This window comes from Typopeltis vanoorti, chromosome 13 (genome assembly GCF_054136105.1).
Source record: "Typopeltis vanoorti isolate ZY-2024b chromosome 13, IOZ_Tvanoo_1.0, whole genome shotgun sequence".
NCBI lineage: Eukaryota > Metazoa > Arthropoda > Arachnida > Uropygi > Thelyphonidae > Typopeltis > Typopeltis vanoorti.
This window is the reverse complement of record NC_143561.1, coordinates 83,421,160-83,433,861: the sequence shown is the minus strand read 5'-3', so window position 1 is coordinate 83,433,861 and position 12,702 is coordinate 83,421,160. Positions and strand designations below refer to the sequence as shown.

At 35.7% G+C, this 12,702-nt stretch overlaps 1 protein-coding gene across 8 annotated transcripts in view; it reads right to left on the bottom strand.

The window, feature by feature from the left end:
- Nucleotides 1-12,702, bottom strand: part of LOC150100319 (poly(rC)-binding protein 3-like) — an 874,229-nt gene that overhangs the window by 402,451 nt on the left and 459,076 nt on the right. For all 8 annotated transcript variants that reach the window (XR_016549294.1, XM_090403220.1, XM_090403223.1 and 5 more), the window contains one exon: nt 1,013-1,141. Coding sequence is in view for 7 of the 8 variants with exons in the window: in XM_090403220.1 (XP_090259346.1) it covers nt 1,013-1,141 (129 nt within the window). In the remaining variant the exon portion in view is untranslated. The remainder of the gene's footprint in view (nt 1-1,012; nt 1,142-12,702) is intronic.

Here is a 12,702-nt window from a genome sequence, read left to right as displayed (position 1 = left end):
AAGTTTTGAATTAATCTAAGTTAAATCAGTGCAATCATTGTTCAAAATGAGTAAAATAAGTAGTTACTTTATGCCAATGAGAAAAAAAGTAAGGCTGAAGAAGCAGAAATTGTTGAATCTACTTGTGATCCTGTAAAACAGAAAACTAGCACCGAAATACACTCGTGAAGAGGATCATGAAACCAAGACGAAGATCCACGTGGTCAAAATGAAGCAGCTTCTGATAATGATTGGCCTGAATGTTGGACATTTCTGCAAAAAAAAATGACTTCTGTGAGCGAAACGAGTGGCTGTATGTCAAGAATAAAATGTTGGACTGCAAAGCGTGTTGTGATGTTGGAAGTCTTGTCGTCGATAAACACATGGGAACAAAAATTTCAGCGTAGTGGTCAAATGGTAAAATCAGTCATTTTGGAGAATCTTGCAAACAACAGTTAATGTCATTAAGAAAAAAGATTTACGATCATAAGGAGAATGCAGCGCACAAAGCATGTCAACAAAGCGAGACGACAAGGGTATATCGGAGGATATGTTAAAAGTGTGGATGTTGCTGTAATAACATCTTCATGGTGAGTACCGGCACCTTTTTTTCCAGAAAAAAAGCACTGGGTGTGAGCAAGGGGGTGAGGAGTAGATTTTTTGCATGGAGAGTATGGCAAGCATAGGAACAGTGAATGCATTTAAGTTAAAGTATGATGAACTATGCATGTAAAAGTGGGAACTCTCACAATGAGTCCAATCTCTTGACTCCATGGAGATCTGTTGATAATAATAATGTCATAGTTTGCTGAAATAAATATTTACTAAACTGAGAGTATTCCTGGTGTCATGGTCAATTGCTATTTTACATGAAACACCACCACTGATTGAATGACCAGGTTTTTTTACAAAATTTATTAAATACAGTATTTAAAAATTCACCAAAAGCAAGACAATTAAACAAATAAAAAACACTGTACAATGTTGAGGCAAAAATTGAAAGTTTCAATATCAAATATATTCTCATCCATACCTCCATCATCACACAACAGATTTGATATATACATTTTGTGATAGCTTCTGCTGTTCCAGAAACTGTTACTGCCCTTTCTGTGGAATTTGGCAGCATTTCACTTGCAACCTGAATTGATGCTCCTGTTACCTGCAAAAAAAGAGTAAAAAGTTTCTATCAATACTATCAGGAAAAGTGAGCATTTCCTGATAGCATTATTTCTTTATAATCTTAATAATAATCTTATAATCTCTAATAAATTTTATAATCCTAAATAATGGCGATGAAGATACATGTATAACTCAAGTTATCTGATCTTCTGAGAGACCTGAGGTAGGTCAACTGGTAAGTTCATTTTCCACATGCAGTAAATGTATATGGAATTTGTTTCTCGGGTATGAAATAATTTAAGTGAACTGGTTACAAATGATCGTGGATGTCCAAAGTTTACAGACCAATGTCCAAGTTTTTTATTTTTTTTTTTCATCACAAATTTTGGTGTCTGAAGCTGTGGATATGCTTTTTTTTTTTTTTCAACGTTACCGCACCTGAAATGATCTGTCAGTGTGCAGCAGAAGTCAAGACCAGTATACCACAACAAAGCAGATTCAATGCTAAAAAACAACTAATCATATGACATGAAATGAAATTTTGTTCCATACTATTAATACAATGAAGGTAGTCTAACAATATAATGTGATATTTGCCACACAAATGTTTTCTCCAGTAAATGGTGAAAGAACCTGACTTGCTTGAAGTTATGCACAGAGCATTCTGGGTAAAGCATCAAGGACAATTTGAAACAAATTTAACAAATGTGCAAATAAATATGTCCAAATAGATTCAGAAAAAAAAAAAAAATTAATAAAAAACAAAGTGCAGAACAAATACTATATTACTATTTGTTCATTGTTATCTGTTAGCAATCTCGTGTCAGAATAATATTATTAAATAAAATATAACCATTGAAATGAGTTAAGAATGTTTAGATGTGATAAAAAAATAGAGGAAAAATAAACTGTTTCTATGTGTGTAATATCATGAAATATATAAACTAGCAGGTATGTTGAAGTCAATGGGTTCTCATTATTCACTAAATATCTTTGTAACACTCATATTTGTTACTATCCATGCACTGTGATATGGTTAAAATATGCAATTTATTTACACACCTAAAAAAAAAAAATATATATATATATATTATTATTATTATTATTATTAAACAAGACCTCATGGAGTCAAAGACTCCATGAGGTCTTGTTTAAGTATAAAGGATATATATAAAGGATATATATATATATATAAATGTAATTACACACTGTACCTTTTAGGTTTTACATAGAAATGGAAGGATATAAATTTTCTGGAAGGATAGGAATATGAAAAAAAAGGAGGGGGAGTGCTGTTAATGATTGCAGAGGAATTGTGTCCACAAAGTGTGGAAGTTGATAGTACACGACCAGATTTTGAATCTGTGTAGTCTGAAGTTAAAATTAACAAGCTAGTATATCTGATAGGATGCTGTTATAGGCCAAGGAATTTGGAGAAAATACTAAATGTGAAATGTTTATGCAAATTGGTTGAGCATGCAGGAATATAGAATGGAAGGAGGAGATAGTTTATGGGAACAAGGAGAGTGAGTTTGTTGAATTTCTGAGAGATAAATACTTTAAGCAGCATGGTGACTGAAGCAACTATAGGCTTTAATGTTTTGGATTTGGTGATAACTTCACAAGATGTAGTTGTTAATGAGATATTAACACTGACAGTGTTTGGTGAGAGTGATCATGAGGTACTTGTTTGGGAAGTGGTGAAACAAGAAAAGGTTACTGCCAAAAATGGATATATGTATAAGTATAAAGCAGGTGATTATGGAAAGCTCAGTAGTCAGTTAGCATTAGTACATCGAATAGATGAGCTGAGCAGAAAAAATGTTGACAGTACGTGAAAATTCATAAAGCAGTATCTGACACAAGCAATGTATAACTGCATACCGGGGATTAAACGAACAAATACGGTAGGAATGAACAGTGAAATGAAGTAAGCTGTGTTAAAAAGAAACTGCTATGGAGGAGGTACAAGGCAGATAGTGGTGATTAGATCCATGAAGGGCATAAAGTGCAGGCTAGGAAGGTGATGAGCATAGTAAAGAAAGAAAAGGTGCAGTATGACAGGAGATTGGCTGATGAGGCCAAGGTTAATTCAATGGAGTTTTCTGCTATATGGCAAGTAAGAGAAAGAATAATTATGGCAGGTTTACACTGGTGGATAGTCAATGGCAGCAGAATGACAGTTGTCAAGGATATAGGAGAATTATTCAATGAGCAATTTATCAGTATATATCATACTGACGTAAATGATGCGATGCAATATACAGAAAGGAAACAAGTATTATGCCGGAAGTAAAAGAATCAGTGGTGTATTAGGTGTTGGTTGAGTTAGATGTTAATAAGGCTGTGGGTATAGATGACATATCACCATGTATTCTTAAGAAATGTGCACAATAGATAGCTATGCCCATTACCTGGTTGTTTAATGAAAATCTTGCAGTGGATAGGGTTTTCCTAAGGAGTGGAAAGAAAACAAAACAGTACCACTCACCAAGCATGGTTCTAGGATAGAAGTTTCCAATTATAGACCACTCTGTATAACTGCAGTTGTAGTCAAGGTGTTAGAGAGATTGGTTACAAAGAGAACAAAGAATTGGGTTGATGGACATAGCTTTCTTTATGATAGTCAGCATGGATTTGTAAAATTTATAAAGTTTTGTTTTAGCAATTTACTTGCATTTTATGAAAATGTGACAAGTGTGTTAGATAAGGGAGAATCATATTCAGTGATATTCTTAGACTTTGCAAAAGCATTCGATAGATTAACACATGATAAGTTGATATACAAGCTGCAGAGGATGGGAATAGATAATATATTGGTTAGATGGATCAGAGAAATAACTCTCTGAACAATATCAGCTGCTTGTGTATGATGGAGCAGTGTCTCAAAAAAGGAGGGTAACTGGTGGCGTGCCTCAGGGTTCTGTTCTTGGGCCCTGCTGTTTAACTTGTTTGTAAACGACATATCACGTGGATTGACTGGTGATCTTCAGTTGTTTGCTGATGATGCAAAGTTGTAAATCCAGAGTAATTAATAAAAAGGTGGCACACCTTTTGGCAACTCCTATAGGTAAAGATGACCTTGCTATTGCTTCTGCCTGGTATCTCCACATCTAGGCCTGGCTCCCACTGAAAAGACCTCAATAAAGGTCGAAACTAGTCTGGGTAGTGGCCCTTCCCTTAATGCATCACATTATACATATCTGCAAGGAGATGTGTTTTGCATTATGGGAGATACTGAGATAGGAGTGATGTTAGCTTGGTCCACCTTTGCTACGAGTTGCCCGGTGTTGTACTACCTGACCCCAGTCCTGAAGATACTTTCAGGCGCAAACTTTGTTTGCTCACACTTGGATAAAGGATTAAACTAAATTTATTATAAATATACATTTTTGTTTTCAAAAAACTAACTAAATATTTATCAATCGTATTTACATAGAGATTGGCACAAACTTGCATACAATTCACTATACAATGCAGTAATGCAACACACAGTTCAATAGTAATAATAATAATAGAGTGATTTTATATTTATATACATATTTTTTCTGAATTTTGTCTTTTGTGTTTTTCTTTTAATATTTTTTTGTAGATTCTGTATTTAATACATATATTTTACTTCTCTACAAAAACTTGTTTGTTTGTTTAGGTGATGTTTCTGCTTTCTTCCTCAAAGCTTCTGTAGAGTTTATCTGAAGTAGATAATAGATGGTGGTGGTGTCATGGTTTTGTTTCAGCACCCATCACAAGCCATGTGTAGATTTAACTGTTTATATGTAAGTGCTTGGAAACACACACACACACACACACACACACACTGTCCGACCACATATCTGAGAGCCTAGTCTGGCAACGTGCCAAGAAAAGTCAATTCATGCTGAAAGGGAGAAAGAAATAAAGGATGTACGAATTGGTCCCAAACACGCGAAATCACATGCTTTATACGTAAAATGTTCCAACTGTTATACAAGCAAAATAGTTACCACTTAAAAATTACAATATTCATAAAATAAAAGTTAATTTTCTGACGTGCAATAATAAACAATCTGAAAGCACTTTTAGAGTCAAAAGGAGACTGAATGTAACAAAACTATAAGACAACAATATTCTAAGAAAATATCAACTAGAACTAGATAAAAACTTGAAGGAACCCAAAACATGGGGATGTATGTGGTTCAGACGGATTGGTTCTCACTGGACACCCAACTCTCACTTATCGCTCCAAGAAGCTAATGTAAACTGGTAGCAGCCCCCCCCCCAGTAACCTGTGTCGACCCATAGGCTAAACTAAGTGAGGATAGTCAGATATGGCGATCTCAAAAGCAGCACTGTTTGCAGCCGATTCAGTGAATCAGCTGCAAAATAGTGTCTGTACTCCATGTTAGGAGCGGCTGAATTCAGGTCAAAGAGTGGCAGTTAACACTTGACAAAACTTAACCATTGAAACCGAATGAACTCTAACCAACTTAAAGATACATGCTGGCTCGACTGTCACCCGGTCAAACAAGGGTCGTGCCCATTATTAGGGAACCAAGATAGTGAAGACGAAAAATATACTATTGGAACAAAACATTATTTAGTAGACAGAAAAAACATAACAAGCATAGTAACATAGAATGTAAGAACTCTTCACCAGGAAGGAACATTGGAAATACTACTGCATGAATTGGACAACTACCGATGGGAAGTGATTGGACTCTGCGAAACCAGATGGACTGGAAAAGGAGAATTCCACCATGGACAGTACAAAATCTTAACTTTAGGCAGGGAGGACAACAAACACCAAGAAGGAGTAGCATTTATATTTAAACCAAAGGCTCAAACTCTCTATTGTCTTACAATCCTATCTCACCTAGGATAATTAAAGCAAGATTTAAAACATCAATTGGATCACTGACTATTATTCAAGTATACTCACCAACTTCGACATCATCAGAAGAAGACATTGAGGAGTTCTATATAGATTTGCAAAAAGCAGTACAGCAAACATCAAGTCAAGATCTTCTAATTGTAATGGGGACTTAAATGCAAAAGTAGGCAAAGACTGGGATACCTGGATAAGAATAATCGGAAAGTTCACGTATGGAGAAAGCGATGAACGTGGCGAAAGACTGCTAAACTTCTGCTCAATAATAGACTACCAATAACCAACACTCTCTTTAAATGATGAAAACCCCAAAGAAAATATACATGGATATTGCCAGACAGACAAACCAAGAATAAGATAGACTATATTATTGTAAACCAAAGATGGAAATCAAGTATCCTAAATTGCAGATCCTCTTCTGCAGATTGTGGATCAGACCATAAGAAGTTAAAATCTGAAAGCACTTTTAGAGTCAAAAGGAGACTGAATGTAAAAAATCTACAAGACAACAATATTCTAAGAAAATATCAACTAGAACTAGATAAAAACCCGAAGGAACTACCAAAACAGAATATAAACATCAAAGAACATTGGTGCAAATTACAGGAAATAATATTAAAATCAGCAGAAAATACAATAGGTTACACAGAAAGAGAAAGTAAAAAGGATTGGATCTCAAATGAAGTTAAAAGGCTAAGCGATCAAAAGAAAAGCATGAAACTAAAACAGAACTATAACAGAAATGAATATAATAGATTAACCAGAGAAATTAGAAAACTAGTTAAAAGAGAGAAGAATACGTTAGAAGAAAAAAAAATTGCAGAGAAGCTATCAAAAGAAAATAACCTTCATGGATTACATAAACAAATAGACCAAATTAGTAAGACACAGACAACAAAAATGATAATGATCAAAAACAAAGAGGGACAACTAATTGAAAGAAAAAAAAAGAATGGCCAGATGGGAAGAATACTTTAGAGATTTATATAATAAAAACAACTCCCAGGATATTACTATTCCAGTCACTGAAATGGAAGAGGAAACAAATATCTTTACCAAAGAAATAATAGCACACGGCATAGAAAAACTTAAAACTAGGAAAGCATCTGGTATTGATCAAATACACGTAGAATTCTTAAAAGCAGGAAAGGAACAACTTTTGGAACATTAAAAACATTATTTGAAAGGATCTACAAAAATGAAGCAGTGCCTACTGATTGGACCAAATCAGTTATGACTCCTATATACAAAAAAGGAGATAAAACAGAATGCGATAGTTACAGAGGCATTAGCCTTCTCAGTATTCCAAGTAAGGCTTTTATGAAAGTACTCCAAAAACAAATTAAGAACTAGCACTAGGAGAAGAACAAGCAGGTTTCAGACCAGGAAAAAGCACAATTCATCAACTATTCACCTTAACACAACTAATAGAAAAGACACTAGAGTACAACCAAAGTTGCTAAATAAATTTCATAGACTTTTGTCAGGCATTTGATTCAATCCGTAGAAGAGAACTATGGAAAACTATGGAAGAATTTGGAATTCCAAAACAATAAGAATAATAAAGAACCTGTATGAGGAATCTGAAAGTGCAGTAAGAATGGAGGACACCATAATCAACTGTTTCCACACAGAGAGCAGAGTAAGACAGGGATGCAATCTGTCACCAGACCTGTTCAATCTTACACTGGAAGAAGCAACCAGCAAGCCTTAAACAATGAAGACTCCGGAATCAAATTATATGGGAAAAATGTGAAAAATTTAAAATTTGCAAATGACGTTGCATTACTTGCAAACACAGAAGAAAATCTACAGCAAATTTCTGATAAAATAAAGGAGAGTGTATAAAATTTGGATTAAACATAAATATAGACAAAACAAAAATTATGCAAATAGGAAAAAGAAGCACCAATCTGAAAATTGAAATTGGTATAAGCATCTAGAGCAGGTAGAAAACTTCACCTACCTTGGAGGATAATGAAGGGGATACAAATCCTTTGATGTTTATCTGCCAGTAAGCAAAACTCTAAGAACTAGGACTAAGATCTATAAGTTTCATACCGAAAAACTATCGGCAAATCCAAGTGTAAGTAACCACTTGGTAGTGCAACACCAAGGCAACTCATATCAAAGGTGGAGCAAGCTCCCTCACTATCCTTGATATTTTATCTTAGTCCTAGTTCTTAGAGTTTTGCTTACTGGCAGATAAACATCAAAGGATTTGTATCCTCTTCATTATTATTAAGGTTGCCAGAAAAATAGCCTTTTGGCTTTTATTCTATGTTATAATATACAGGCACACTTTTATGGCATTCGTATAGTGAAGGTATGTAAGTTCTTTTCACTTAAATCTTGTTATCTTCCAGGTTTACCTACTCACTGATGAGACCTCAAAAAAGGTTGAAACCGGTCTGGGTAGTGACCTCTCCTCATAATGTAATTACAGTATTACATCCCCTAGGGATTGTGTTTTTACATTATGAGAAAATATCAAGGATAGTGAGGGAGCTTGCTCCACCTCTGATACGAGTTGCCTTGGTGTTGTACTACCAAGTGGTTACTTACACTTGGATTTGCCAATAGTTTTTCGGTATGAAACTCATAGATCTTAGTCCTAGTTCTTAGCGTTTCACTTACTGACAGATAAACATCAAAGGATTTGTATCCCCTTCATTATTATTAAGGTTGCCAGAAAAATAGCCTTTTGACTTTTACCTTGGAGGAGTTATTGAGTACAATGGTGAAATTACAAAAGATATAAACAGATGAATCAGCCAAGCATCCCAAACTTTTGGACGACTTAATAAAATATGGAAGTCAAGAGACATCAAACAAGTAACAAAAGTAAGAATCTATGAAACAATGGTCCTCCCAATACTCCTCTATGGAAGTGAATGCTGGAATCTCAAAAAGGCTGAGAAAAAATTATTAACTACTGAAATAGGTTGGCTAAGAAGATTACTTGGAGTATCTCTGCTGGATAGACTAAGAAACGAAGACATAAGGAAACAACTAAAACAAGAAATAACAATAATAGACAAAATCCAAGAAAGAAGACTGCAATGGTTTGGCCATGTGACCAGAATGGGAACAGAAAGACTACCGTCTAAAACCCTAAATACAACAATGGAAGGTTAAAGATCCAAAGGATGGCCCAGAATTAGATGGATAGACAAAATAAAAGAGGACCTGAAAACCAAGTCACAACAAGCGACACCAAACAGGGCAGAATTGTTCGGACTCTCTTGGGAGAGACAGAAGTGGAAAGAGTTCATTCGGCCTCATCTTCATCCACATAGATGATGGAAGAGAGAAGAAGAATAAACAACTCAACGCACAAGATGGATTGATTACTCCATTATTGGAATAAATTCCCCTTCTTCTGACATGCAGAGAAGGGTCGAAGGGTCTCGCATCTGTGAGCGTACAGTATACAGGGTGTTCGGGATAAATTTGACAGTTTCGTAAGGAAAAAGAAAATCTTCTTTGTATCTATTAAATTTAATGAATTGACAAAAAAACATTACAGGCAGAGTTAATTACAATACTATCAACAAGATTTACTCAAAATAACCACCATTAGCATCGATCACAGCTTCAATTCTGCTTCGGAACCTCGAACAAGCTGATGCTACAGTCTCCCTGGGAAGGGCCGCAAAAACTGTTTTAATTTTATCCATTAACTGGGCTTTTGTATTACTGGAAGTGCGATTGGTGTCTTTTTCAACTGCGCCCCATACAAAATAATCCATGGGGTTAAGGTCTGGGGAGTTTGGAGGCCAAACATTTGGACTGGTGAAGTCGTAGAAATTTTCAGACAACCATTTTTGACTTTTCCCCAGAGGTGTGGCAAGGGGCCGAATCCTGCTGCCATACATACGGCCTACCATTGGCTACCCTTGTTATCCAGGGCTTGACTACAGTTAGCAACTCCACGAACAAAGCCCGAATTCCAATGCCAGGGTTCTTCAACACCTGTTCCTGCAGATTTGCGAGGAATTCTGCTGTACGAAAGCAATCAGATCGTCTGCTAGGGATCTTTCTTCTTGCTACATCCTCGTAGTCACCATTGCAAGTCTCTAGTTCATGCCTGATTGTTTTTACTGTATTCAGGGAGCATTGGGCAGCAGTCGTAATATCCTTATTTTGATGGCGGGCACGAATCATCATGATACAAGTTATTCTCTTCCATGATTCAGGTGGATTCCAGCTATCCATCCTTTCTGACATCTTGTATATGAATGAAGAAGGGTCCAAACTTTTAAATGAAGAGAAGTGTGTGTTAATACATGTAACTTACGGAAAAATATAATTAATTATAAATATGTCAAATTTATCCCGAACACCCTGTAAATGCTTTTTTCCAGTTAACGTGTAGAGGTGAGTACACGTGCCCATGAACTACCACTGCATGAACATGGTTTAACCTTTTTTTGGGGAGGGGGATTTGGATATGGCATGTTTGTGTCCTTGTAATGGTGCTTGAGAGGAATTCATAGGTTTGTGTGTGTGTGTGAGAGAGAGAGAGAGATTTCCCTCTAAGTTTCAGCCTCATGATAGTATCTATATTAGAGCCTGTTTCAGCTGTCTATAGGTCGCTAGGTTTCTGTTGTTGAATAGCAGCTTGTTGATCATGTCAGGTATGTAGAAGCTTTGGGTGGCTTTTCCGTAATGATTATTATACTTATGTTATGTAGTTTGTAGACTGTGATCTTGTTATTTGATATGTTCTTCTGGTTATTCTGTAGGTTAGACTGAAGTAATGTCTTACCATGAGTGTGTAGTGGCATAAGTGTTTCACCTTAAATATTTTGTGATCTGTCTTTGCTGCCCATATAAGCGTGGACTGTTTTCTTTGTTCTCAGAATATCAGTTTTACCATTTTATTTTGCAACAATTGTAATCTGTTAAGTGTGAAGTCTGCACAGAATGATTATGATGTAATTGTATATCTTAAAATGTTTTCATATAATGCTTTATAGATTAGTATTTTTTTGTGTGCTGGAGCAATGTCTTTTAATCGATATGGTTTGCTGGCCATTATCCTCAGTTTGTTGTGTAGATAATTTGTATGGCTATTACAACTTCGATCAGCATCGAAGTGAAGTCCGAGATAACATGTTGTTTTCACCTGTGTGTGTGATCATTGTGATTATAGGATCAGCCCTTTCCGTACAGGAGGATGGATGCCGGACAGTGAGTTATTTAGTTTCTATGGGTAGGGTCTAGGGTTTCTTTTAATATTATTAGCTTAGTTTTTTCAGTTAGCCAGTTAGTAATCAGATTGATGTCATGTGCATATTTGTATACGATATATTTGCATTGTTGTGAATGGATACTATGACCATGTCATTTGCCTTTCAGAAGCTTTTACTTTTTAGGGGGAAAGATGGATAATATCGTGGGTATATATGTCAAAAAGAATGGGAATTTTGATAGCTTAATGCAACTGCAAGATTGCAAAGTTTTGTAGATTTGTTGCTGATGATTTTTAGTTGAATTTTGAATCTTTTCTTAAACAAAACAAAATGGCAGTATAAATGAAATCTGCACACTGTGCAGCATGAAGATCAAATCTAATTAATTGTACAGATTTTTTGAGAATATTTTGATGCTATGAGAGCAACATGTATGTGTGGCAAAGTGTGAAGAATGCATTTGTAGAGATACCGAACAGGAGATGAGAGAAGATATGGGTTTGTAAAAAGTGTGATATTTTGTTAGACTACAAGCCTCATAAAAGTTATCGGTGAACAGACTGATGGAATGAATGCTGGTGTAAATGTGGGTGCAAAAGACTACATGAATTATGGAATGAAAGCAAGCGAGACTGGGAGTGAAAGAAGAACATGAGAATGTTCTTTCACTCACTTACTTTAAAGTAAGTGATATTATGGAAGTGAAAGATAGTAGGAATGAGGAAACAGAAGCATGCAAGACTGTGGAAGCAAAAGAAAGGAACAGTAGAATGAAGGGGAACAAAACTGCAGGGGTGAGAGACTGAAATTGCAAGGATGTAAGAGTTGAAGAATAAGCTATTTACAATAAGAAATGAAATGAGTAAATGAGCAAGGAAGAGATCACTGGTAATTGTGAGAATAAATGATTTGATTGGACATAAGGAGAATGTAAGGATGGATATCAGGAGGTTGTTGATGAGAGTGAAAGATAATAGTGTATAGGAAAGGTTGTCAATGTGTTGCCAATGTATGATAATAAAGAACTGAGATGGAGAGTATGAATCATAAATATTATGATAGTGGAACTGTGTGAGGAGAAGTGAGTACAGTTTGTACTCACTTCTCCTCACACTTTGTAGACGTGCGGCACATATTCGAGGGAAAATTGATTTGTACAAATGTGATGGACTGCATTTGAATGGTTTTGGTGTGATTCAGGTGGAGAGAGAGTGATGCTAGAAAAAATGCAATAAGTGATGTGAGCAAGAGATAAAAGGAAGTAACAGTTGAAGTGAGAGATCAGGAGAATCAAAAGGAAGAGATTTATGTGAATGTTAATGGAAACAGTAGCAGTGTAAGAGATAATGAGAGAACTGGAATGTAAAGAGAGATAGGGAAATGAAGGAGTCAGGGTGGATAGGAGACAACAGCATAGAAAAAGTGGATGCTTGACGTAGTAGAGAATGCATGTATGAAGATGATCAGCACAGGAATGGAATGGCCCAAGATGTGAGGAGGATAGTGGAGTCTGAAGAGATATATGAGGCAAGTGGG